A 27,930-nucleotide genomic window follows, 5' to 3' on the forward strand; every position below is an offset into this window, starting at 1 on the left:
CCGCCCTGAGCCGGGCCCTGGAAGCTGGGCAGCATGGCGACACATGGCTCCTAGGTCAGTACAAATGCCCTTGCACATGCATGCAAGTCACACACAGACAAATATCCAAACCCTAATAATCTCAACTATTATCATCTCCCCAGGGGACAGTGCCTACCCTCTGAGCAACCACATGATGACGCCAATCCGGAACCCCACCACACCACCCCAGGTAAGATACAACGCCGCCCATATTGCAACCAGGGGCATAGTGGAGCGCACATTCGGAGTGCTCAAGTCACGTTTCCGCTCCCTTGACCGCTCTGGTGGGCAACTACTCTATGCACCACCAGTAGTGTGCAGGATCATTGTGGCAGCAGGTGTCCTGCACAATGTTGCAACACGGCAGGGCGTCCCGGTGGACATGGTGGTGCCCCCACATCCCCAACCACAGGCGCTGCCCATAGGAGGGGACAGGGCACGTGGCGAGGAAGCCCGGACCCAGCTTGTGGCCACATTTTTCACCTAAACTCCCACCCCTGCGGAGTGCACACAGTCCTGGCACATACCAGGTGACAATCGATGATGACAAAGAGACAGTCAACTGTCACAACCTTACCACCCTGAGATAGTTGCCATGGAAGTGCCACATCGTCTGCATCCCTAGCTACTTAAACACAAGCTATCCTGTGTGACCAAAAGGCACACATATGACATATGACATGATATGGCCCATACACAAGTATTCCAAGGCGCAATGAGGCAGGGAGGGGGGAACAAGGGAACACAGAGAACAGTACTACTAGGCCAGGTGTCATTGGGATCGTGCAAGTGCAGGGGTAGGGGGAATGGGAAAAGTGCAAGGGGAAGGGTGGGGGGGAGTCCAGTACAGGGGAAGTAGCCCAAAAAAATAATACATAGGTCGCCTGGTGGCAACTACAAAGGTAAGTGCAGACAAGTGCTGGGAAGGGAGGGCTGTAGGGATAGAGAGACAGTACTGCAGTGCAAGTGGAGAGTGGCTGGGCCAGGGACCGAGGTCGGTGAGAGTGGCCCAGTTGCAGCTCCTGTGCAGTTCCAGTGGAGAATTCTGCAAGGGAGAGGCAGACAGTAAGCAGAAGCAAAGAGGAAGGTCTTGAGGTGCTTCCAGAACTGGAGATGATTCCTCTCAAGTTCAAGTCAGGCCGGAAGTCTGTTCCAGGGGGAGGGCCCTGCTGCGGAGAGAAATCTACCCCCAGCTAGTTGCTCTGAGAAGCGGATGACACGGACATGCAAGGTGTGCATCACACACACCTGCAAACCAGGCCATGGCCATCACTGTCATGTCACTCAAACCCTCCCAAACATCAACCTGACATGGCACGCAATACCCATACACCAATGCAGTAACGATAAGGTACACATTGCCATGTCCTAAATGCACAGTGGCATCGGACACTGCTGCCTGACCCGGAATCAGATGAAATGACAGACCAACAACCTCACACCCAAAATAAGTCATTTCCAAATGCATTACAACAGTCGTAGACGTAACATCACAATGAATGCCTGTCTACATGCACATTACGCATTACAAAATCAACACTGCAGCTCATGTGTGCAGTGTCCTACTCCTGCATCACACTGCTCAGCGCACAGCACAGTGAACAGCCATTGTGTGTGATGCACACCCTGAGCATCACATCTAAGTGACAGATCACGTCAAACATCAAATTAGGCATGTACTGGATCCATGATCGGTCACAGAACATGTGCTGCCGGGACACAATGGGCACCAGAAGGCAACCAGTGTACACGTGTATATGCAAGGGTGGGAGTACATGTAGTGCATCAGAGTGCAAGTGTGTGGTTCTGCAAGGACATGCACTCCACATATGCATGTGCACTCAAGTGACCATCAGTGTTCCCTACACATCACATGTGAACATCCACCATGTGTACACCCCAGCATGTCAAACCACAACTATCCCCTCGCACCTGAAAGGAAAACACAACACATGAACAGGCATTGATCAGCAGAACACAACATGTACATGGGATACCACCATTACTATGTCAGAGTTCCCATCACACTGCAGGGCAAGGCAACTATCAACAACAACCTCCCCCCTCCCTCACAAATGACCATGACCCACTGAACAACTGCACCTGGGTCATGGAGCCTCCAAACCTCAATTCCACCTGGCCACAGGATCACCTTTACCCTTCGTCACCATCTCCCACCTTGTGTGTAAAAAGATGCCTGAACCCTCAGAATCCACACTCATTTCCGAAATCACAAAATCCAAGGCATAAAAACGAACCCAAACACCCTCCAGTAGATGACTTGACGTAGCAGTACCTCACAAAGGCCAAGTACTACCACAATGATGCAACAACCAAGGTAGCACAGCAAAACAATGTCACGACAGGATGTGAGACATGTGTGGTACATGACATAGGATGATGCACCATGAATGGATGTGTACTGTCAGAGCTCCCCTGTACAGGCGCGGGAGTGTCACGAAACAACCACCCCCACCATGTCCCGGGTGCCTGCAAGGTCAAACTCACACAGGCCCCTGAGACACTGGTGGGGAAGGAGGTTCAGGGATATGCAGTCGGGACAGGTGTTGACACACTGGATGACTGGAATGAGCGGCAGGAGAGGAGAGGAGGAATGACACATGAAACTAGGGAATGCACGAAAATGTACAATCTGCATGAACACAGACTTGGACATCATTGTCATGGCCTTCTGTAGTCCAGGCTCAGGAGTGGTACGAACCAACCGCCCCCTCTAGGGTTTTGGCGCCTGCAAGTTCGGGGCTTACACAGGCATCCGCAACCCCAGTGGGGAAAGAGGGTCAGGGAACGTTGCTTGGATAGGCACGGGAAGCAGGAACACCGGGTAGAGGGTACAGGTTTCAAAATTGCATAGGATCACGGGTGATTAGGGAGAAAAAAACATACCAAATTGAACCACACATACATCCATGCATCAGTACACTCCCCAGCAAGCCTATGCAGAGCAGTTTGTAAGAAAAACAACAAGACACTTAGCTCTGGTTTTGAGTGCTGGCCTCCTGCCTGCGCACTCTCAGGTCCGGTTACAGGAGCACTGCAATGCTGCAAAGAGAGACACAGTCAACAACCGTACTTGCCAATTGCACAAAAACACAACACCAAACATGCCCCATAGCAACATACTACTCTACAAACAGACAATCTGTGGTTGATGCTTCGTACCCATATATAACATCAACCCTGTGACGGGTCATACACAGTCAATGCAGTAAGGCAGTCGCTGCTGGGTGCGTGGCAAATGGAACACCAATGTGTCACAATTCACACAACATGCAATGTTCCCTGGGTAAGCAGACAGACCCATATAGCAAGCCATGACTACAGAGCAAGTTGCGTACCACCATGACCGAAACAAAGTTGGCAGTGCATTTATCATGAAGTACGTGGAAAAGACATGCACTGCACCTGAGTATGTCCCTTACTGCATTTCCCTGTGAGCTGCTCCTTTCCATGTCTCGGAAGGCTACATGGTTGATACAAGTGCCTCAATGGACCTTGGTGTACCAGAGGGTATGTGCCACTGCCCCTGCATGTGTCCCAGACAACCCTACTATCAGCAGCCATCAGTCCACAAACACATCTGAGCTGCATTGTGTGCTTCAACACCAATATTCGTCTAAGCTCACCCTCAGTGCTGTGACTAAGCCTGCATGTGCAACTCGCCTGGTGCAAGCTTTGCTGTGTCGTGGCCCCCCTGTGATGCTCACCTTGCCTGGAGTTCCTTGGAACATGTCAGCAGTTCTAGGATGTGGGTCTGCAATCACTGTGCCTCTGCTTCTCCACACATGTGCATGTGGGCACCAACAAACGGGTCCAGAATTCCGTCGTCCAATGGGACATGTCTGCTGGCAAAGGTGCTCTGGAGGCTCATCCCCCTGCAGAAAGGGCATGAAACACATGATTAATGCTTCAAAGTCATCTGTGTGTGTCTCATCAGGCATCTCATTACTTGACCATGTCAGAGAGTCACATCACAAATCACACCATCAGTCTGTCTTTCACCTACAAAGTGTGGAACACTATCTACAGCATGAATTGCAACAAGCACATGTACAGGAAAGAAATGAAACATACTACACAATGCATAGCAATCAATGTCCACATTAATCATGACACACCCCATCTAGCAAAAGCTGAACAGTGGACAATGACACCTAAATCATCCCCACTAGGGGTGTCAACACAAGTCACACAGCACCAGACATGCCACAGATATGACAGTCCAATGCCCTTGTGTAAAATGCTGTAACACCGAACCATCCTTGCGAGCCCATGGATAAGGGAGGCAGGAGTGGCATATGTGAGTCAAGGAACCCAAGCAGCAAACACATACACAAGACAACCATGAAGGGCCCAGCTGGAACAGACAGTGGATGCCTTCAAAAGCCACAAAGCACCGCACCGTCACATGAAAGCACAATAGACTAGCAATTTTAAACTAAATCAACTATTAACTAATTACACTAACTATGGAAAACCTACATTACCTATTTAAACTAACTATCAAACAGAAACTTAACTAACTAAACTAAAAGAAAAATCAAAAATGGCCACATACGACCCGGGGGGGAGGGGAGGCACCCAGAAGGGGGGAGGTACAGGGTGCTGCTCAACATCCACATGCGATGATGCTGAGCCAAAAAAAAATCCTCCATGGGCTCAACGCCTACACAGCACGACCTATGTGGGAGATAGATGGTCGTCCGAGTCTGGCTCATCCTGGAAAGGAGGACATGGCACAGTAGCCTGGCCAGGCGTAGCCGCAGCTTGCCCCTCGTCGGCAGCAAGTCTGCCGGACGGGTGAGCCTAGTTCTGTGTGGCGATGTGACGTAGGTCTGCATGCAGAACCTCCCGTGATACACGTGCTTCCTCTTGCAAGGTAGCATGTGTAACACGGAGTTCCTCCTGCAAGGCCTGGCTGGACAACCGCTGCACCTCCCGGCAAGCCTGTAGCTCAGCCGAGATGGTACACTCAAGCTGTGCAAACCTCTCCTCTGCCCGCTGCCTCTGGGACATCATAAGGACACCCAGAGTGGATCTGAGGGAAGCATACTCCTCCCTCAAGGCATCCATGTGCGCATCTGCGTGAGCAGCAATTGCTTGACGCAGAGACGACATTTCAGCCTGGCGTGCCCTGTCTGAGGCCGCCATGCCTAGCCTGAGCGAGCGGGCCGTGGACCGTGCCGCCTGCTGCTGGAGAAGCACCTGCCTAGCAGTGGGGAGCACAGATTGGGCCACACGCTCCATGCTCTCAGCGATGTTCTCCATTGCTGCCCCCTGCCGTTCGGAATTGGCAGTCATGTCTTGCTCCCACTCAGTATACAGCAGTTGCGCGCGGCGACCGCGTTGCCGGGCTTGACCCCTGCGGGACCCAAGGACCGCTGTGTTGGCACCGCCTGCGGCTACACGACTACATGCCCCCGTTGACATGATGTCCCAGGCGCATCAGTGACTGGTGTGGAGGGTGACCCTGCGTCCCGATCCACCACGGGCGGAGGAACCAAGACTGTCTGATCCCTCAGTGCAGGGGTCGCAGACAGAGGAGTGTCCATATCAGAATCACTCACCCCTGACACATGGACTTGATGGTCATCCAACTCAACATGGACGTCAGAGTCGTCATCAAGGCTGGACGCATAGGCAGCCAGAGACAAGATGGACTGCAGCACTTGGGGGTTTTCGTGGCCTACCACCCCACGACCCCCACTAGTGCCGGGTTGATGTGGCGTTACCAACCCTGTGTCTGGCATGACAACACCATCCTCTGCCTCCATTGCGTCATCACCTGAAAAATAGAGAGGAAAAGGTCAATACACATGTCAGAAGCACACGACACACACACACACCGACAGCAAAGGCATCAGGCAGACATGTGACACACAACATATGACCTGCCATGCATGCTGGGTCTACTTTGAATAGCTTCTGTGATCAGACCTGTTGAAAGGTGGCAGTTTCCATGGAAGTGGGTCTATGCAGTGCAGAAAATGTGTACTCCACTCACTACCTACATGTACAAGCACTACATGGTGTGTGCCAGGAAATGTGAATGCAGTGCAATGTCAAAATCAGACATCACGTGCATTGTGCATTCAATGTGTACCATGTCTAGAAGCCAAGCACCCCTCCACCCCAGTACCAAAGCAGGGATGCCTAGCATGGTATCAAAAGGCTGACCATACACCTGTGTATTGACAGGCAGTGTTGACTGGCATCAACAGCTTCATGTGATTCAAATTACAACACTGCAAATGATGCTGGGACAGTGGGCAGGACACATGATGGAAACTCCGGAGGCCGCCCACGTGTGAAGAAGACACAACAAGAGTTGGACAGAGTCATTGGCCATTGAACAGGCTGAGGCCTGTGAGCCACACAGATTGTCAGAGCCTAAACATGTGTGCAACGCAGTACTGAGCCACAGTTGACATGGGAAGGCTGATGAGATGGCAGGCAATGTATGTAACCAAGGACTTATATTACAGTGATCATCCAGTCAAGGACACATAGGGGCATGCGTGCAATGCACATGGAGCATGAATGGGCACTCATGTCCCTGCGGGACATCTGACCCATGCACAGTACAAGTGAGATACCCTGCATCGAGTACTAAGGCTGTACCACATGGCATATGTCTGGCAGATTCTACGCTGGAAGTTAGCATCTAGGCAGGACACATGAACAAGAAACTACACATTGGCAAGATTGGAGCAGACCAGTGCAAAGGTGGAACTGGGGTGCAGAGTGGCGGAGGAGGGGCAAGGGAGCATGCCTACATGGAGTCCCGCATGCAGGCAGAGGAGACATGCATGACAGTAGCATTGCATTACTTACACATCAGAACCATGTACACGTCACATGTAGCAGCAATCATGCACTACACATCCCACAAGTGAAACACACACGTCCTCAACAAACACGCATCAACACTCACTGGACTGGGCATCAAAGTCCAGCTTCTCTCTCACTCCTTCGACCAATTCAGGTGGTATGAACTCCGCAACGAGAGCCTCATGCGGAGTGAGTTCTTCCTCCTCTGGTGCTGGCCCACCGCCAGTCACCAGAGTCAAGTTGTAATTTGAGGCACGCTTGGCCTTAGTGCTGCTCTTGATGTCATTCCAACACTTTTTGCACTCCTGCGCCGTGCGCACCTCATGGCCGAATGAACTGACATGTTCCGCAACATGCTTCCAGTGGGTGTCACGTTGGGCAGCCGTGGTCTGACTATTGGCACCCACTAGCATGTCACGGCTGTGGCCCCGCACGTAGTCCACGAGGAAGTCCAGTTCCTGCTTACAGAAAGGCTTCTTCCTCGACGTGCAGGAGGTCGTGGCTGTGTGTGGGGTCCCAGCCAGTGCTGCAGGTGCAACCTTCCTCCTCTTGTACTGTGGCGCAGACCCTGGCTGGCTAATGCCGCCCTGACCAGCATGGCCAGTGGGTTCGGTGGATTGAGCCAAGGGAGTGGCAAGTGGAGGGATGACCAGAGGCCTGACTTGTGTCAGTGGCAGCTGGGGGCCCACTAATGGACCCTGCGCAGCAACATCAGCTGTGGCAGGGTGGTTGGCCGCAACGGTCCTGGTTGGCAGACTCACAACCGGGGTGCTGTTGGGTGCATCTGCCCCTGCACTTGCCAACACCCGGCTGTTCGGGGCAGCAGATGACATGACTGCCCCAGGGACACGTGTCTTGGTCTGAGCAGCCCGGCCTGCCCCTATGGTTTCCCCCCTGGCCTGTTGGAGATCTACCAAGGGCTCTTCAAGTGCCAACGCAGCCTGCGCTGGCAGACCCTGAGCATGGGTGGCGCTGTCCACAGCTGCACCTGCAGCTACCACCACCCTTGGGCCCGTGGCAGTCAATGGAACGGACTGCCGGGTCATAAGGGTGCCAGTGCCAGATGCAGGAGCTGCATCCCCCGGAACCACAGGGGGTGGTGGCATGGCTGCACCGACACATGGCACAACATTGTGCTCATGTGGCGCACCCCTGCCTCTTCCCCCTCTGTGGCTGCCCTGGACACCCTGGAGTCCTCCTACTCCCTGGTCACCATGGCCACGTCCCCGACCACGCCCGCCACAAGGAGTACGCCCAGCTGAGGCACCCCTCACCTTTGGTGGCCTCCTAACCATGGCACAGATGTAGTAGTGCTGGCACAGATGGAGTGGTGCCAATGGGAGGTGTACACCACAATTGACCTGGGCAATTGGGGTGAAGGGGTGAGAAGCAAGATGTTAACAGCCCCCCTGCACCTGCAAGGCTGTATGTGACCCCGGAGATGTAGTGATGGGTCACGCAACGCTCAGGCACCCCAAAACTGCAGTAAAACCGTGCACGAAACCCTGCAGCCTACGTGCGTGGATTCAACCTCCCGCAGTACGCGGTGGCACCCAGTAACACGAATAACGCGTACGCGTGGGACACGCAGGCTACTATGACATCGAAAATGGGTGCGATGCACAGGGGCACCCGCAGTGGGAAAAAGAGCGTGTGTGACTCAACGTCTGACTAGCGCGATGCAGAAAAACACGCGTAGCCAATACCCCCGCCAAAAGAAGAGATGCATCCTTGATAGCTGTGAAGTTGTGATGGAGCGCGAAACAACAGGAAGCAGCAACACAAGTCGGTCTCCACGAAAGGCACGTACAGCGAACTGCTGGGCCCGCTCACCTTTAACCCGTGCTGAGGTAATTGAACGCGCGTGTCAGGTCTCTTACGCGCATAGGCCCTTTCCTGTATCACACGCGGACGTGCAGTTTCCACGCGCGTTTACGCGCATGGCCCTTTCCACGTATTACACGCGGACGTGCAGTTTCCACACGCGCTTACGCGCATGGCCCTTTCCACGTATTATACGCGGACGTGCAGTTTCCACACGTGCTTACGCGCTTGGGCCCTTTCCTCGTATTACACGCGGATGTGCAGTTTTTCACGCGCGCTGAAATGCGCATGCACGTCTGTACGCGTCACGTCACAGGGGCGCTTGCGCTTGAGGGGCCTTCTGTCCAATGAAAATGCGTATGCGTGCAGACGCGCTTACGCGCTTAGGGCCTTTCCTCGAATTACACGCTGACGTGCAGATTTTTCACGTGCCAAATCACTCCGTATCAAGCTGGCCACGCGTATGCACATGGAAGACCACGCTCCTGCCCAGAAGGCCCAACTACTGCCCCCCAGAGCCCCGAGCACGCTCCCACCTGCCATCTGCTGCTGCCTGACTGCCTGCTGCCCACGTGCACTGCCATTTGCTGCCTGCACATCAGCCAGGGGTGCTGTTGCTGTGACCACCCCTGCTGGAACCGAAGACTCCCGACTGGGATTCCATCGCTCCACAGCCCAGCCCCAGGACCCAGTTGCCCACCCACTCCTGCCTCTGGGGTTGTCATGTCGGGGCAAACACCATCTGTGACCACTGACAACCCCCGGCCAGAGAGGCAGAGGGGCACCAGCTTCAGTGCCACCGAAGTTGGTGTCCTGGTGGAGCAAGTCCTGGGGCAGTATGATGCCCTCTTCGGATGTTCCCACGCCGACAAGGAAGGACGGACTCGGATCTGGACTGACATCGTGACTGCCATCAACGCGGAGGGGGTGGCAGTCCGCGACTTACAACATGTCAGGAAGCGCTGGGAGGACTTCAGGTCCAGGACCCTGAACAAGGCCCGGCGCCTCTTGAAGGCAGCGGATGCCAAGGGGCGCCGGGGCCACTTGTCGGAAGAACAGATGAGGGTCCTTGAACGCATATCCCCAGCGCTCTACGTCCAGGTCCTAGAGAAGCAGACCCGTCTGGAGTCGAGCGGTGAGTGTACATGCATCCTGATTGTGAGCAGTGCGTGTGGTGATTATTCGGTAGTGTGCAGGTTGCACATCTGTTTGTAAGGGGTCGAGTATGGGTGGGGGTGTACAGGGCCGTGGGGCTGACACATGCGAGGGCTGTAATGTGTGAGACATGGATGGTGCTTGTGTGTGTAGGCTTGCATGCCAAATGCAGTTGTGTGGGCACACATGTTTGGATGAATGTGTATGTAAGGCCCGTGATGTCACGCATGTATGTTGTTTTCGGCTGCATGTATCAGCACTGTGTACATGTGCATGTGTGTGTATTTGACAAGGGTGCAACAGTGATGCAACATGGATGATTGTGACAGCGGTATGTGGGAACCTGATTGGCAGATGCGACATGGACGCCCGTCTGAGCAGTGCGACACTTGGCAGAGGTGTACACATGCATGCAAGTGTGGTGGTGTGTGTACATGTGTGGTGCACTTCCTGTGTTGCACGTGATGTCTGGCTCACCTTTGGCTGCTCATGCTGTTGTATGTGTATGGATGGTGGTGGCAGTTGCGATATGGCTGTGGTATGGCTCATGTGTGCGAGTTGTAATGACATGTGTGTTGGGGATTGTGATGACATGTCTGAGGTTTGCCAATGCCACTCATGTGCAACTGTCATGTGTGTATGTGTCCATTGTACAGTGCCCTGATGCCTGTGTTTTGTTTCTTCCTGTCTGCAGCGTCAACTGATGAAGAGGGCGGAGAAGGTGCTGTGGAGCACAGCGGCGGGGATCCCACCGCCAGCCGGAGACGCAAGGCCCGGCTCCCCTCCCGTGTTGTCATCTCGTCGGGGAGTGAGGAGTCCGGTGCCGCATCCCAGGCCGCAGCTGCCCGGGGGAGGTCCAAAAGGCGGAGGTTGGAGTTGGACTCCTCGGCAGCAGAAGGGGCAGCTGGGACCCCACAGGGCCCAACAGGGGAAGATGGCACGGAGTCATCCAGGTTGGTGGGGGTTTGGTGGAGGAGGAGGCCGTGCAAGCACCAGAGACGGGGTCTGGAGGTGGGGATCCCACTGGTGCTAGTGGTGCAGTGCAGGACCAGGGACAGGAGGCAGCACAGGCCGCCGCGGAGGTGCCTGTGTGCAATCCTGTCCCCGATCCTGTCCCTGCATCATCTTGCACCAGCAGGGATGCCTACGTCCAGACCCGTTTTCAGGCAGGGGATGAGCTGACATCAACTGGCCTTCCTCTGCCTGCGGACGTGGCTATCCAGGTCCGGGTTGAGCCTGTCCTGGCTGGTGTGGCGTTGCGTCAACAGGCCATGCAAGGTGACCTGCAGTCTTTTCATGGAGAGACTGCACGTCATCTCGAATGGCTCGTTGACCACGTCAGCCTGCTGGGACAGGTCACCCAGGCCGGATTCCTCCGTCTGATGGGGCTTGCTCCGACGCCCTCCTCAACTGGACCCCCTACGCGCCAGTCGTCCTCTGTGCCATCTTCCCACCCATCAGTCACCTGGGTGCCCTGTGGAGCTGCCTTTGACGTTGCGGCCAGGCTGGTGGAGGAGGCATCTCTGCCACAGTCGGGAGTCAGACGTCCAGCAGGGGTGGCCACATCTACGACTGCACCCCAGCCGGCGGAGGATGTGCAGGCAGGAGGAGGCAGTGCACGGGCTGAGGCAGAGCAGCAGCAGCAACATGGTGGGAGTCATGAAGGCTCGGGGCCTTCGACATCGGAGGGGCAGACATCGGCCGGAGGGCAGGAGGACCCAGGACAGAGAGTGTCTTCCGTGTGGCAGCGGTTGGGCCACGCCATAGATGCGGAGCGGCGGCGGGCGGAAGAGGCGCGGCTCACAATGGTCAGGGCGGAGAACTTCATGCGGAGGGCCCTGAGGCGGGCCGAGTGCCTCGAGGCAATCCGCAGGGGGTTGGAGGAGGACACAGCGTCGTCCCTGCGGACCCTCGGGGCCATGGAACAGGACCGCCTCCGGGACATCGAACAGGAGTTTGATGATGCCCTGGCCCGGAACACCACGGAGTGAGCCGCTGGACTTGCCCGCCGCCTTTGTATATAGTTCTTTAGTTTTAGGTTCCCTTTGTTTGTTCTTATGATTTGGAGTCGACGGACACTGCTCCACTTTTTGTATATAGTTGCATTTTAGTTAGGGTTTTTTGTAGGTTTCCTTTGTTCAGTTGGGCTCATGGACCCTTGGAAGTTTTGTACATAGTTCTTCATTGGATTGATTTTATTTTTCATTTGACTTTGGACAACATTTTTTTGGATTAGGATTTGGTGTTTTTAATTTTTTAAACAGACATGCAGCTTATCTTTTTTTCATTGCCATTGTAGTTTGTTTCATTTCTTTTGCATTCTTTTTTTTTTAATACAATTTTGTTTTCATACTTCACTGTGTGGTATCATCTCATTGGTTTCATGCATGTCATGTTGGATGTTTTCCCATTCAATTGCAACCATTGTGTGTGACGGACATGGGTTCATTTGCTTTATGAACATTGGGGGTGTAACATGTAATTTCCATTTCCATGTGGGTGAATGGGTTACTTGGTAGGGCTTTTTGGCTGTGGAGACTGACCATAACGCACATGATTGGGGATTGTGAGGACCTGGTGGAGGCTGCCCATGGTGGCTGGGGGGTGGGGGTGATAGGGGACATGAGTGGGGGCCTGGTGGAGGCTGCCCCTGGTGACTGGGGGGGTGGGGGTGGTGGGAGACATGGGTGGGGGCCTGGTGGTTGGTGCCCCTGGTGGCTGGGGGATGGGGGTGGTGGGAGACATGGGTGGGGGCCTGGTGGTGGGTGCCCCTGCACTGCTGGGGGGCGGGGGTGGTGGGAGACATGGGTGGGGGCCTGATGGGGGCTGCCCCTGGTGACTGGGGGGGGGTGGGGGTGCTGATAGACATGGGTGGGGGCCTGGTGGAGGCTGCCCCTGGTGGCTGGGGGCTGGGGGTGGTGGGGAACATGAGTTGGTCATGGGTGGGGGCCTGCTGGCAGGTGCCCCACAGTGCTGGGGGGTGGGGGTGGTGGGGAACATGAGTTGGACATGGGTGGGGGCCTGGTGGCAGGTGCCCCACAGTGCTGGGGGTTGGGGGTGGTGGGGAACATGTGTTGGACATGGGTGGGGGCCTGGTGGCAGGTGCCCCACAGTGCTGGGGGGTGGGGGTGGTGGGGAACATGAGTTGGACATGGGTGGGGGCCTGCTGGCAGGTGCCCCACAGTGCTGGGGGGTGGGGGTGGTGGGGAACATGAGTTGGACATGGGTGGGGGCCTGCTGGCAGGTGCCCCACAGTGCTGGGGGGTGGGGGTGCAGGGGTACATGAGTTGCACCTGGGTGGGGGCCTGCTGGCAGGTGCCCCACAGTGCTGGGGGGTGGGGGTGCTGGAAGACATGGGTGGGGGCCTGGTGGAGGCTGCCCCTGCACTGCAGGGGGGTGGGGGTGGTGGGAGACATGGGTGGGGCCTGCTGGCAGGTGCCCCACAGTGCTGGGGGGTGGGGGTGGTGGGGAACATGAGTTGGACATGGGTGGGGGCCTGCTGGCAGGTGCCCCACAGTGCTGGGGGGTGGGGGTGGTGGGGAACATGAGTTGGACATGGGTGGGGGCCTGCTGGCAGGTGCCCCACAGTGCTGGGGGGTGGGGGTGCTGGGAGACATGGGTGGGGGCCTGGTGGAGGCTGCCCCTGGTGGCTGGGGGGTGGGGGTGGTGGGAGACATGGGTGGGGGCCTGGTGGAGGCTGCCCCTGGTGACTGGGGGGGGTGGGGGTGGTGGGAGACATGGGTGGGGGCCTGGTGGAGGCTGGCCCTGGCGAGTGGGGGGTGGGGGTGGTGGGAGACATGGGTGGGGGCCTGGTGGAGGCTGCCCCTGCACTGCTGGGGGGTGGGGGTGGTGGGAGACATGGGTGGGGCCTGCTGGCAGGTGCCCCACAGTGCTGGTGGGTGGGGGTGCAGGGGTACATGAGTTGCACATGGGTGGGGGCCTGCTGGCAGGTGCCCCACAGTGCTGGGGGGTGGGGGTGCTGATAGACATGGGTGGGGGCCTGGTGGAGGCTGCCCCTGGTGGCTGGGGGGTGGGGGTGCTGGGAGACATGGGTGGGGGCCTGGTGGTGGGTGCCCCTGTACTGCTGGGGGGTGTGGGTGCTGGGAGACATGGGTGGGGGCCTGGTGGAGGCTGCCCCTGGTAGGTTGGGGGGTGGGGGTGGTGGGAGACATGGGTGGGGGCCTGGTGGAGGCTGCCCCTGGTGACTGGGGGGGTGGGGTGGTGGGAGACATGGGTGGGGGCCTGGTGGTTGGTGCCCCTGGTGGCTGGGGGTGCAGGGGGACATGCGTTGGTGGGCAGTAGTGCAAGTTGACATGTGGGTTGGCTGGGGGGCATGGCCATGGTGGATCGGGTGCCTGCAGGACATGTGCAGGGTAGGCCCCTGTGGTGTGAGCCACCTGCAGGTGCCGTGGAGGGTGTAGAGGGAACACCTGGGAGGGCCCACACGTGCAATTCACGTGTGGTGCTCCCCGCGCACCCATGTAATACACGTACCGTGATGGAATCACGTGTTGAACTTCCCCCGCACCCCAAAATACACGTACCCTGATGGAATCGCATGTGGAACTTCCCGCGCACCCCTGGAATACACGTACCCTGCTGAAATTGCGTGTGGAACTTCCCCTGCACCCTGAAATACACGTGCCCTGATGGAATCGCGTGTGGAACTTCCCGCGCATCCCTGGAATACACGTACCCTGCTGAAATCGCGTGTGCAACTTCCCCTGCACCCTGAAATACACGTACCCTGATGGAATCGCGTGTGGAACTTCCCGCGCACCCCTGAGATACGCGTACCCTGCTCGTACGGGCCCAATCGCGTGTGGAAATTCCCACGCACACCTAAAATACACGTACCCTGCTGGAATCGCGTGTGTAACTTCCCCAGCACCCTGAAATACACATACCCTGCTGATATCGCGTGTGGAATTTCACGCGCACCCCGAAATACACGTACCCTGATGGAATCGCGTGTGGAACTTCCCGCGCACCCCTGAGATACGCGTACCATGCTCGCACGGGCCCAATCGCGTGTGGAAATTCCCGCGCACCCCTGGAATACACGTACCATGATGAAATCGCGTGTGTAACTCCACCTGCACCCTGAAATACACGTACCCTGATGGAATCGCGTGTGGTACTTCCCGCGCACCCCTGGAATATACGTACCCTGCTGATATCGCGTGTGGAACTTCACGCGCACCCCGAAATACACGTACCCTGATGGAATCGCGTGTGAAACTTCACGCGCACCCCGAAATACACGTACCCTGAAGGAATCGCGTGTGGAACTTCCCGCGCACCCCTGAGATACGTGTACCCGGCTCGCATGGGCCCAATCACGTGTGGAAATTCCCGCGCACCCCTGAAATACACGTACCCTGCTGGAATCGCGTGTGTAACTTCCCCTGCACCCTGTAATACACGTACCCTGCTGATATCGCGTGTGGAACTTCACGCGCACCCCGAAATACACGTACCCTGATGGAATTGCGTGTGGAACTTCACGCGCACCCCGAAATACACGTACCCTGATGGAATCGTGTGTGGATCTTCCCGCGCACCCCTGAGATACGCGTACCCTGCTCGCACGGGCCCAATCGCGTGTGGAAATTCCTCCGCACCCCTGAAATACACGTACCATGATGAAATCACGTGTGGAACTTCCCGCGCACCCCTGAAATACGCGTACCCTGCTCGCACGAGGCCAATCGCGTGAGGTACTTCCCGCGCACCCCAGTGATACACGTAGCCCGCTTGCTGTGCTGGTACAGGGTTAGCGCAGCCCTTTGCGCTGGATTGGGTATATTGATGGCTTTTCCCTGCGCGAGAGGCGTTCTTGGGGGCTTAACTGGCGCTGCTGCAGGGTCGCTGCGCCACTGTGCGCCACGGCTGGTTTTGGTGGCTGGAATCCATGAATACGCTGTGCGCGGAAATGGATTCTTGCGCACGCGGCTGGCGCAGGGATTCGCACGCGCACACTGTGCGCCACTTATGCGCTGAATTCTATGAATTACCCCCTAAATATGGCAGGGGGAGGGCTGTGCCTGTAGGCCATGTCCACCCAGAATACAAGGGTCTGTGCCTTTGTCGTGCTGTGAGCATATGAAATTGTTTGTGGATTAGCCCCACATATTTTGCTGAGATCAGTCTCCCATCATTTTATTTAATTAAAAATATAATAAGAACATCCATGTAAGTGCACACCCACCATGTGGATGGTTGGAATTCCTCACAATGACACATGCTCTAAAATGCACCTAAAACATGCACCTGTGACACATGCCCCTATGACAGATTCACGTACCACGCATGTTCCTGCCACACACACTCTTACGACACACAATCTAATAACACACACTCCTATGGCATGTGGTCCTACGATGGCAAGCTCCTACAACACATATGCCTGTAATAAATGGACCTTTAATACACACTATACACCCATCTACTACAAATTACATGTGGATGTGGGACACATAGTCTTTCCACACATACTCCAACCACACACACGTTCATGACACTCTTGTGATGCACACTCTTGTGATGCACACTTACCACAAAGTCTTATATCCCATTCTTATGACAAACATTCCTACAACACATGTTTCTACAACATGCACTCTTACAACACATGGTCCTATGACATACACTGTAACCACACATACTTCTACTACAAATGTACCTACTAAACATAACTTCTGGATGTATGTCAAATGCTCTCACATGCACCTAGGCCATGTGCACATATGACACATTCACCTACAACACATGCTCCTACAACACATGCTCATATGACACATGCTCCTACAACACATGCTCCTACAACACACACAACCCATATATTACAACACACAGTCTTATAACACATGCACTTACAATACATGTACTTACAACACATATGCTTATGCCATACACTGTTATGCAATATGATCTTATGCCACACACACACTTCTACTACATGCTCGTAAAAAACAGGATAGTATTACAACACTCACAATCAATAATCATTTAACTGTATAAAAAAGTTGCAATTATTTGTAAACATTTCTTCTTAGAAAGAAATTAAGGTTAAACCAACAAAAATGTAAAGTCTACAAACATCAGAAAAAGTAAAGTTAAGGTCATAACATAATAAACGTTATTAATTCATGAAAAATATTATATTTAAATCAAATATCATGGTAACCTTAACTCACCCACACACTTTAAAGCATATATTTTTACCATAAGATTATAACAATTGTACACATAATAAAATGTAATTATATAACATTTCATATCATTAAAAGTACATTAAATGTACACCTATATTAAATGTCAAAAGAAATGATAACATACTAGCTAGTCCAGTCATAACATACGTCATTCTAGCATACATTAAAGGTCAATATTGGTCGGTATTTCATAGGGTCACTTCTGTCTCCCTTCTTAAATATCAGAAATTACAAATGATCGTTTCCAGGAGGGAGGCGTAGTAATGGTGACTTATTAATGTTCATTGAAAAGGCTAAACGTATAGGAAACGGTCTTCTCTTGAATTTGAACGCCATATTTGTATCAGATGGAATGAGAGGTATGCACAGTAGAAGAACATTATCTAAGTTTAATCCATTGATGACACAGGCCTCTATGATGTGTGTTTGTAGATGCCTCAATTGTCAACCTTTTTCCATTTCAGTTCCCATGATTGCATAAGATTGTGTAGTAGCATAATTACAGCACCTACTTTCAGTTTTAGCTTATGAGGAGGCATTGGTCCTGCAGAGTTTTGCTTTTTAGAGACTGAAAAGTTGAACGGTAATCAACTTTCCACTGACACTGGAACCGGCATTCCCTGTGTGAAGAGAAGTGGGCATGGAAAGAAGTAACTTCAAATTATTCTGAATACTTATGGTAGTGGAAGGTGAAGGTGACGGCGTAGAACCATGCTCTTTCTGTTTGTTAAACTGATAGCAGTTGTTAAAGTGGAAGTGCCCACAGAGGGGCACTTTTCTATTTGGTCAGCAAGTGGCAACCTAACACTGAGAAATTGCTATGCTATGTTAAAATGATAGCTGTTGTTGTAGTGGAAGTGCTGGGGCAGAGGATTCCCAAGGGTGGGGTGCACTGCCGCCAAGCGTTACCCCCCCAAGGGCAGTGCTGAAGGAGCGGGGGTACTAGTGTCCACTAGGTATAGGACATGGAACCTTTGAGGTTCATGAGGGACCAGGCCACCAGTCTCAGTGGCAGTGTTATGAGTTAGCAGGGAAGGGACAAAGGGAAAGAGGAAGAGTTCTCGGAAATGTCCAGAACTTAAGGAAGTCCGGCTCAATTCTAAGAGAAGCAGGAAGGCTGTTCCAAAGAGAAGCATGAGCCAAAGAGAGAAACCTGCCTCCCACTCTCTGTTTGAAGAACTGTTTGAAAATCAGAGAATTTGAGTTAGTGAAGCAGAGGGCTCTGGCAGGGGGGCATTTCAGCAGAGAAAATTGGAGATAGCGAGGTTGCAGGCCTCAGAAAGCTTTGTCGATGATACATATGGTCTTCAATTTCATCCTTGCTGCCACTCAGAGCAAGTGTAGATTTTTTAGGTCTTCAGAGATACGATTCCTGGGCTTGAGGCCAAGGTTAGGTCTTGCAGCCCTATTCTGGATTATCTGAATGGGGCGTAGGGAACAAAGGGGGAGGTTGAGGAAGAAAATAGTACAGTAGCCCAGACTATACCGGACAGGGCTGTACAGACGTTGAGCTTCTGGGGGAAGGTGAGGAAAGGCAGAATGCCTGTAACGAGGTGAAAATGAAAGTCTGCCTTCTTGACAAGAATCTGGTGCCTGCCCACACCCACCACAATAGACTTAAACCATATAGAAAGTTTATACAATATACCTTAAAATAACTAGACTCCCCTAACTCCCCAATCCCTAATCCCAATAAAATGTACGCCACACATGCACGGCAGCACCTGCACAGCTTTTTTTCACCTATAAAAATAGCTGTATATCAACTTTTTTCCAGTCCCCCACCCTTTCCAAGCCATCTGCCGTCCACAAAATAACCCCAAATATATTTTCCAAACTCCTTTTCCACACCACATTGTCCACAGACAAAGACCCACCCATCCAATACGACCACTGTTTCAAAAATTATGACACACCTCACATTTTCAAACATCCAATGGTTGGTGAACATTCGTTGAATGGCGTAAAAGTTGTAAGCTACCCAAAAAGTACTCTTTCTATACCTCTTTCTATAACCTCAGCAACTTAACCAATAATATTACTGCCATTCATTATATAAACATCCCTCCCTCACCCGATCATCACATTATACAAATTCTCACATTTATGTTTCTCATTCTGATACCCCATCACTTTGATAAATACATTATTTTGTATACTATAAATATTTTCTATGTTATTCTGTGATGCATTCATTTCTTTTAAATCCCAATTAATAGTCCACGGACTGCACGACTATTCGGGGGGCCACTTAAAAAATAGAGTATCCGCACACATCGGTCTGTGTCCGCACATGTCCGGTCTCACATAACACACTTTTAATTATTCCACGGACACAGCACCCATTTCCAGACATCCATGTGCATAGACCCTGTGTCTCTCAGTCAACATGTTCTGCAAACACCCACTGCCACACACATCCCCAGACGTCATCATGTAACCACTAGTGTCTGCAGTCAGTGTCCATCACTGCGTGCAGTCTGAAACTGCATTTTCAGCCAATCTACAATATTCCGATTTCAAAGTTTACCCCTCCACAGGTCCTAGACCCATTCTTATTTCATCTGTCAACTTTTTACAACTTTCCAAGACCTGCTTTCAGCTCAGTAGTCTGTGGACGGGTCCTCTAAAGGGACCCACACGCTACTTCTAGTAATTCATAATCTAGGTAAAGGAAGTGCCTACCTCCAGCGCTCAGAGATAGTCATGGGTGTGGTATTGTTTTTCCTACTGTTGGGGTGGTACCAAAGGCTCAGGCTGACCAGGAGAAATGCATTCAGTGTAGGGTTGTATTTAGTACTCCTTTTGCACCACCTCCATGCACCGTCACACTAAATCGAACCATTCGGGTGCTCTGAGAAAGTCTGTTCCTTTGTAATGGAGAAGCAGTTAACTTCCTCTGCCCCATCTTCCTCAAGCACTCAGTTCACCAAGAATTTGTCTCTGCGGACGAGGGTAGACTGGTAATCACCCCCTCTGTATGTTTCTTTACAACTTCCAACATTTGGAATTTAACCTGAGCTACTGTGTGATGATTATCAGTGAAGTGCCTTGCTAAAGGAGATCAAATATATTTACATTGGATGTTTGATTTATGTTCGGTGATTCTGTCTTTTACTGGTCTCGTCGTCTGGCACACATATAATTTGCCACAAGGGCATTTAATAGCATAGATGACACCCACAGAGATGCAGGTAACAAAGTCTCTCAGTTTGTATTTCTTACCCGTCTGAGGATGTGCAATGATTTCACCTTTAATTGCATTGTTGCAATGTGAGCAACCTAAGCAGGGGTAAGTGCCCTTCTTTCTTGTGCTCAATAACAATTGTTTCTCTTTCGGGGGGGCTCTCTGCTCTCACCAGCTTATTTCTTAAATTATGACCTCTTTTGAAGGCCACCATAGGAGATTCAGGAAATAGTTTGTGGAGAAGTGGGTCACTCTGCACAACACCCCAATGTTTCTTAATGGCTTAACCGTTGTGGAATCTTTTACTATGGCCCTGATACCGAGATGCACAATTTATTCATTTAAAGAAGTGGCACTTGTCATTTTAGGCCAGGGCTGAATATGTTGATCTGTATCTATAGGGGTAAAGATTTCTTCAATAAATAGACATATGTTACTTTTAATGTGACAATTGGGCTTAACATGAATATCATCATCCATTGATTGTGAATATACTATATTGCATGCTGGTCTCAACTATCGCTAACTCCTTTGAATGTGCTTGAATAATTGTTAAAAGATTATTTGATTGTGCCCTATCCCTGGACAGGGGATCCTTACAGTATTTCTTTTGTTAGACTGTGCCATTTTTTTGATATCTCTTATGCTTGATTGTGAGGCATATAGCTGATAAACTCTAAAACTGCATCATTGTTTTACAGTTCAATCTTGGCTCTAGAAGAAGAGATTGTTATCTCGAAACGTGTCAACCTTTCAGTTTGAACTGCACACATGAGTTGATGATACTCATTCATACAATCCATTTACGCTAATACTTGGTTTCTGCATCTTAGAAGCTAACGATAAAAAAAATTGCTGTACACATAAAATTATTGTGTTTTTTACCAAATGAATGTCTATGATGTTGTTTACATCTTCAATTGTAGTTTAAAAGTACTAACTTAATACACATACTTGGTGCACCATCCTATGATAGATTAGTAACAGTATGCAGGCGATGGGAGGGTTCCAATTTTTGGATCCTCTTTTCTTCTTTACGTAGGTGTATCAGTAGACCTGTGCCAGGCCCACTTTTCCTCCTCCTCACCTTGAACATTTTATAAATTACCAAAGATTTACTACAAACCCTTTTCTTTTGAAAAACCTGTGGAGTGCATCAACAAATCGCTTTGAGCAGAGGATCCTGCCAGCTCCCTCCCAGGCCATACAGTAGGCTGTAGATCCTTATCCATCGAGGGTCACAGTTCTCTGTATAAACTGTGACACACAGCAACTCAGGGGGGAGCAAGATTTATTTTCCTTCGCGTCTATGAGGATTTCCACAAATGTTGCCCCCTCCCTATAACTTTGCCACCCCAGGACAAAACTGCACCTGAAATCACAAAATCATTCAGCGTGGACCATATACTTTTTTGCAAAGTTGGTGAGGATTCGTCCAATGGGGGCTACCCAAAAGGTACTGTTTCTATGAGTTGAGCAACTTAACCATAACTACAGGGCCGCTACTGTAGGCCCTGTAAAATATATATATATATGCAGAGAAAAGGAGGGAAACGCCACGGGGTGAGGAAGTGAGGAAAAGCACACCGAGTCGGTGACCTTCATCCTACATTGTTGAAAAAAATAAATAGTCGAACTTGATGTCGGAATGACAACACGTTTAGGTTTTAAAAACACATAATGAGAAAAAAAAATGAGAATACACTATTGACATTGAGGTAGTTGCATCAGTTAGTCTAGATCATATTTGATTAATAGAAGTGTAAGCATGAATATGATAACAATGACATGGGGACTGGTTGGATAATTACTCACTGGGCTCCAGTTTAGGAAGTTTATATTGCCACATGAAAAGGGCCGTCATGGTCACTGAGAGCAGGATGAAGAAGGCCAACACCAGGTAACTCCATTTGAAAACCGGCATTGATGCCCTGCGAATACCCCGCCTCCTAGGCGATGGCTGCAAATCAAAGAGAAAAGGCAGACATGTCAAGTTTTAATCTAAGGTCTATTCTATCTCCAACATGTGGTTGCAAAATATAATACATGATTTGCTTTTACCGTGAAATTACAACATTTGTGATTAATGGTTCACACAACATCTTCTTGGGCTATTGATTGAAATGATATTAGTAATATTACATACTTTACTTGTCTCGGGAGTATAGCTCAGGGGCAGCGTGCTCGCCTTGGAAACAAGACGATGCGGAGCACCACAGGTTCGATCACCTCTGGTTAAAGCACCCATCATATCATATAACGGAGTGTCCTTTTTTAAACAGCGCAGCCACAATTAAAATCTTGAAAAGAACATGAAAAATCATGAAATGGGAACATGCTTTATTACAATCATACCGCTACCTGAGGGACGACATTATCATTGTGGAAACCACATTATAGTGGTTCTATATTTTATTAAATTTAGTTTCTGCTTTTTTTCAAAATGAGCTTATTATAAACTAATGAATTGTTCCAATCTGAATTAATATAAATAAAACATGTACTGATAATTAAACAATATTCAGCTCTGTAACAATTAGCAAGGAAGAAAGGGATGCGGTATATTAGATCACTTAACGTTAAGACAGCAGTTGCCAGAATGTTTCCAGCACAGGTTATTTGTAGTATTGGATTTGTATTTGGAGAATAGGGATGTCAATCTCGATCAGAATTGACTTAGAATAACACATTTACAGATGGTAGAGGCATTCCCCAGAAGTGTTCATGTACAATAGCACAACAATGAGAACCAGTGGCAAGACAGAAAATTGGACAGAGACCAGGGACAAAGCGAAACAAGTGACTTACATAGGTAAGATTAACTTATGAGGGGAAGTGCTTCAAATTGCAAAGAGGTCATGGATATACAAGGATCATGTGAAAAAGTGTTGGACAATTACTGCTCTTAAAAAAATGGCTTGGGAGGTTGAGATAAAACATAATTTGCCAGAAGTACCTATAGAACTGCTGATAAGTAGACAATACCGTAGTTGTTTATCGCTGCGGGCCTCAGAGTGACCCTTCATCTTTGTTGTCTATGATGTCACTAATAACTCTGAGGAAGAAAGCACCCCTTACTGATACCTAACATTGTAGAACTGTATGTTGTGTATTTCCCCCCTTTTGCCACCCTCTGAGATGCCACAGCAGACAGGCAACAAAGGCAGTCAAAGGCAGAGTCATAAGTGTGGTGTGTTGCCCCTTTAGGGAATGCGTCACTTCCATTTGTATTGCCCTTTTAACATGGGCCATGATTGTGTCATGGCCCAAGCTAATAAAAGGAGCCCCTGCAGGCACGTGCACCAGAACAGCTTCAGAACCCCAAAGAGGAATGACTAGTCTGTCTCTCATTAAGCCTGTAGTCCCTCACTGTGTGAGCGTGCAGGCCACGATGCCATGGGACCGTCGAGCAAGCAATGTGGCAAGGGTTTGCATGGTCATGGGTATGGCCCGCCCTGCCCCTGCTGAAGACTGGGTGTCCCCGGCAACCCTCTAAGGTTCTGATGAGACATAGCACCGCTGGGGCCTGCTGGATGCCCATAACAGGCACCCCATACAACAATGGCGATGTGGAAGAACCCCTGCAGGGCTCCCTGTCCCCGCTATTCCTGAGTTGTTGTTTTTTCTTCCTCGTTCTTTTTTATTTCATGAAGGAAGGAGGGAGGGAGCTGTCCCCAGCTGGGGTAGAGAATGCAGGGGAGGCAGCCATTGCTTTACCACGTGTGAAGGGAGGAGGAGCGGCATCCATCACCATTGGGATGGCAAGGAGAGATCATTCTGGAGCCCTGCCGGCGATTTGCCCCCTGGCTGCTGTCCTCTGTGAGGAGGGTGCGAGCGCTGCCAGGCTGGGAGTCAGCCCGCAGCCTCACTGCGGCATCCACCACGAGAAGAGAGGGAGAAGTATACTGGGTGGCCGCTGCTGCTCAACATGGTGGGTGCAGAAACAATCGCCCCAAAAGAAAAGGGGAGACCAGGGCCTCTCTGTGAACAGGGTGCTTGTGTGGCCAGGGGAGGGTCAGCCTGCAGCCCCTGGGGGCCTTGCTGCCCCTGTGGTGTCCACCAACGTGAGGAAAGGAAAGGAGAGGAAGCAGCCGCAGCTGCAAGAAGAAATAGAGCAGCCACAGTTGCAAGAACAAAGGGACCTCCCGTCTGGGGAGAGAGTTTTGCAGAGGTAAGTGCCTGCCCGCGCTGCCACCACCTCACCCTCCGACCAGCGTTATGCTTCCAACACCGGAGCATGGGGGGGAGTAATGTCCCAGGCCAGGCGGTGAAGATAGTGTACAGAAGCTGCCCGCTTCCACCAGTAAAGCGGCCAGCACTCTGCTATGCTAGCAGCCCCATAGCGTCCATTTATTTTATTTTTTTCAAAAAACCTGGGTGATATTGTATGCATATTTGTTCTATAAAAAAAGAGCTTATGTGTAAGTGCTATGCAATAACATATTATCATTTGGCCTTTGGCGTCTGCTGGGATTCACAGTAATTTAGTGTACTTGGGTCCAATGCTATTTGATACCACTTACTGTTTTGTCAAGGGGTGAAAGGTCATGTTGCATTGCTTCCCGGGATGTCACTTTGGGGTGGGGTCAAATGACATCACTTCCGGTGATGTCATCAGAGGTCAAGGGTCATGAGGCGAGGGGTGGAAGCTTTCTTTGGGTGACCGGGCTTATTTCTTGTCCTAGTCCGACCCTGGCTAAGATGCCGTGGGCGTGGGACCCTTGAGCAAGCAAGGTGGCAAGGGTCCTCATGGTCATGATATGGGCCACCCTGCCCCCACCGAAGACCGTTTGTTCCCCGGCAATCCTCTAAGGTGCTGATGAGACATAGCATCCCTGGGGCCTGCTGTATGCCCATAGCAGGCCCCCCATACAACAATAAGGAACTTTAACCTAATTCGCTGCCATCCTGCTTCTACCGCCATGGTATGTATTCCCGCCAACCCAAAAATCAAAACATACCTCACCTGAACCGCATCCCCTTGCCTCCCTCTTCTTGGATTTCACTTTCTCCCGAAAATGTACAAAATAATACCTGGCATTCTAACACCTCCTCGCCTCCCATATATTCAAAACATTCTGCCTCAACGCCAACCCCGGTGCCGAATTCACCACATACAGCACAGAAAAATCCCTCACAGAGTAGAAGCGGATGTTAGGCAAAATCCTGTGCGGTGCCTTAGGGACCACTACACACAATTAAGGCTACAAGTGGCAATACAAGATTTACCTTTGGTACAAACCTGTACTACTATGTTAAAGTGGTAGCAGTAGCGGAGCAGCCAGGCTTATCTCAAGAGTATATGAGCAGTAGCAGAGATTACACAAAGGGAACACGATTACTGTGACTCAAGCAAACACTGGGCCTCATTACGACCCAGGCGTTAAGGGTTAACGCCGTCGTTAACCCTTAACGCCTATTCTGATTTTAACGGCTGCTCTTAACCATGGTGGTAAAGTTGGCGCAATTAGCACCTGGGTCGTAATGACCCTCACTGACTCAAGGTTTCAGGTAAAAAATATAAGTACATTTATTTTTAAACCATTTCTTATAAACACAACACTTCTATTAATTCAAAAACCACACGTAAAATATACTAAAACTAACCAATTCACTTTGTACGGTACACTTCAAGGTAAGTATCCTGTGTTTTAGCGGACCGGTGTTGTGAAACAAAAGATGTTAAAGGGACTACACTTGAGATCACTTTTTGACAGTAAGGACAGTTCGGTCTTACAAAAGAAACGCGTATACGCGGAAAGAAATGTTACCGGGGCAAAAACACACTTAGGGGCAAAAACACACTTAGCACCTGAGATGCCCAGGGAGAGTTGGGGGCAAAAATCATAGGCAATACTTTGTCAAGGCAGACAGAACCAGAGAACACTCTTAGACAGAAATTCAAAAGTCAATAGGCCGGAATCAGTGTCAAGTGGAACCGGGTTCCTGTTGTCGAGGATCACACAGTCGGATAGTTCACGATTCAACGTAGCCAGGAGTACTTAGATATTGTCAACAGAGGAAGCAAAAGTTATAAGAAGGACGGAAGACGTGGGCAAGGCTTGGAGGCCAAGAAAAGGGATTCACCCTACTTCCTCGAGCAGAACACAGTACCTTATTCAACGAAAAGGATGGTGCCACGGCAGTTGTTCCTGGTAGTTTCCTGCAGACCCACGGTTCCTGGAGCTTCGATCTGAAGGAGGATATCACAGCAGTGTGCAGCGATTTCGACCACGGAGAGGATCCTCTGGCTGTAGAAGATGAGCTGGTTATCCCCACCAAGCTCAAGGGAAGAAGACTCCGGACTGGATCTTCTCTGGTCGTCGAATGTTAGATAGCTCAGGACTGCAGCAGGGCTTCACCGGGACGGGATAGTTGCAGCAGTCGACTTCTTCTCCGCTTCTCTTCGGTTCCTTGTAGTTCCAGTGGTGACTCTGACTTCTAGCACAAGAGACCTGCCTTTTAATGCGAAAATCCGCCATTCACACAGCCTGGCTGTCAATCACGCAGCAGGGGGGTTGTCCGGCCCGGACAACCACCTCAGCCAATCATGGCAAAGTGTGACTTGGGTTTCCTAGGATACCCTGTGCAGGGGGTGACTTCACCCCTCCCTCACATTCAGCCCACCTAGACACCCAGGCGCCTAGAGGAGGGCTTCTTGGCAGAAGCCCGCCAAAAGACAGTGAACAAAGAGGGCAAACCTAGTTTGCCGCACAAAGTAAAACACAAGAAGGACTTTAACAAAAAGAAATGGCGAATAAACCCGACCGGAGCCAAAAGAAAAAGTATTTGGTAAGAGGGTTTAAGTTTGAGGCTAATATAATAGCCTAAAACAATACATTGTTTATATAGTATAATCGCGGTAGAAAAGTTAGGGTAGATACCGCTGCCACCAGCCAAGTATAAATGTTAAAAGAGCGAAACAATGCTCTAGGAGGTACATATAAAAAGGGCTAAGGGCTTTCCAGTACTCCATGTAAGATGGGGTGTACTGGATCTGTGGTTAAAAGACTAAGGGCCTCATTACACGGTAGGCGGTGGACCAAGGTGCTATTAGCACCTTGGTCCATGCCGGTAAATTACCAGCACCACCTTGGAGGAAAGGGGAATTACCGCCCTAGTCCAAGGTTGGCGGGGCGGTAATTCCCCTTCCTCCATTGCCCTTCCCCATTCCCATTTTTGACCCATAGAGCATAATGGGAATGGGGAAGGTGCTAATTACGGTACCGCAAATTGCGGTACCGTAATTAGCACCCTGGTCCCTTTGTGGGTCCCTACTTTAACGGCTGGTCTACACCAGCCGTTGATGTCGGGTCCCGCAAAGGGACCTCGTATTAAGGCGGTAAGGGTTAACGGTCACCAGTACCATTACCAGTGACCGTTAACCCTTACCGCCTTCCGTGTAATGAGGCCCTAAGTAAAGTTAATGGCAACTTTACCCTTTCTGGGGGACACATGGGTGTAGGACATGGTGGGGACAGGGGGGACAAATCCCCCCCACAATTTTAAGTGGGGGGGATGTAATGTCATTTATCCCCCCCAGAATATGTGTTTGGTGTGTTGTGCAGGGATCTGTTTTTGAAGTGGGGGAGGGGGTGCTTACTTTGTAAGCTGCCCTCTCCCTCCATGGCCCCCAAAGCATGAGGGCAATACCCTGGGGGCAGATGGGTGATC

The 27,930-nt window shown here is 51.0% G+C and overlaps 1 protein-coding gene across 2 annotated transcripts in view; it reads right to left on the reverse strand.

Annotated features, from left to right (window-relative positions):
- LACTBL1 (lactamase beta like 1) overlaps positions 1–27,930 on the reverse strand; it is a 398,761-nt gene that overhangs the window by 165,580 nt on the left and 205,251 nt on the right. For both annotated transcript variants that reach the window (XM_069610864.1, XM_069610863.1), the window contains one exon: positions 22,072–22,216. In XM_069610864.1, coding sequence (XP_069466965.1) covers positions 22,072–22,216 — 145 coding nt within the window. The remainder of the gene's footprint in view (positions 1–22,071; positions 22,217–27,930) is intronic.

The sequence above is a fragment of the Ambystoma mexicanum genome, chromosome 8 (genome assembly GCF_040938575.1).
Source record: "Ambystoma mexicanum isolate Mex_15411 chromosome 8, UKY_AmexF1_1, whole genome shotgun sequence".
Taxonomy (NCBI): domain Eukaryota; kingdom Metazoa; phylum Chordata; class Amphibia; order Caudata; family Ambystomatidae; genus Ambystoma; species Ambystoma mexicanum.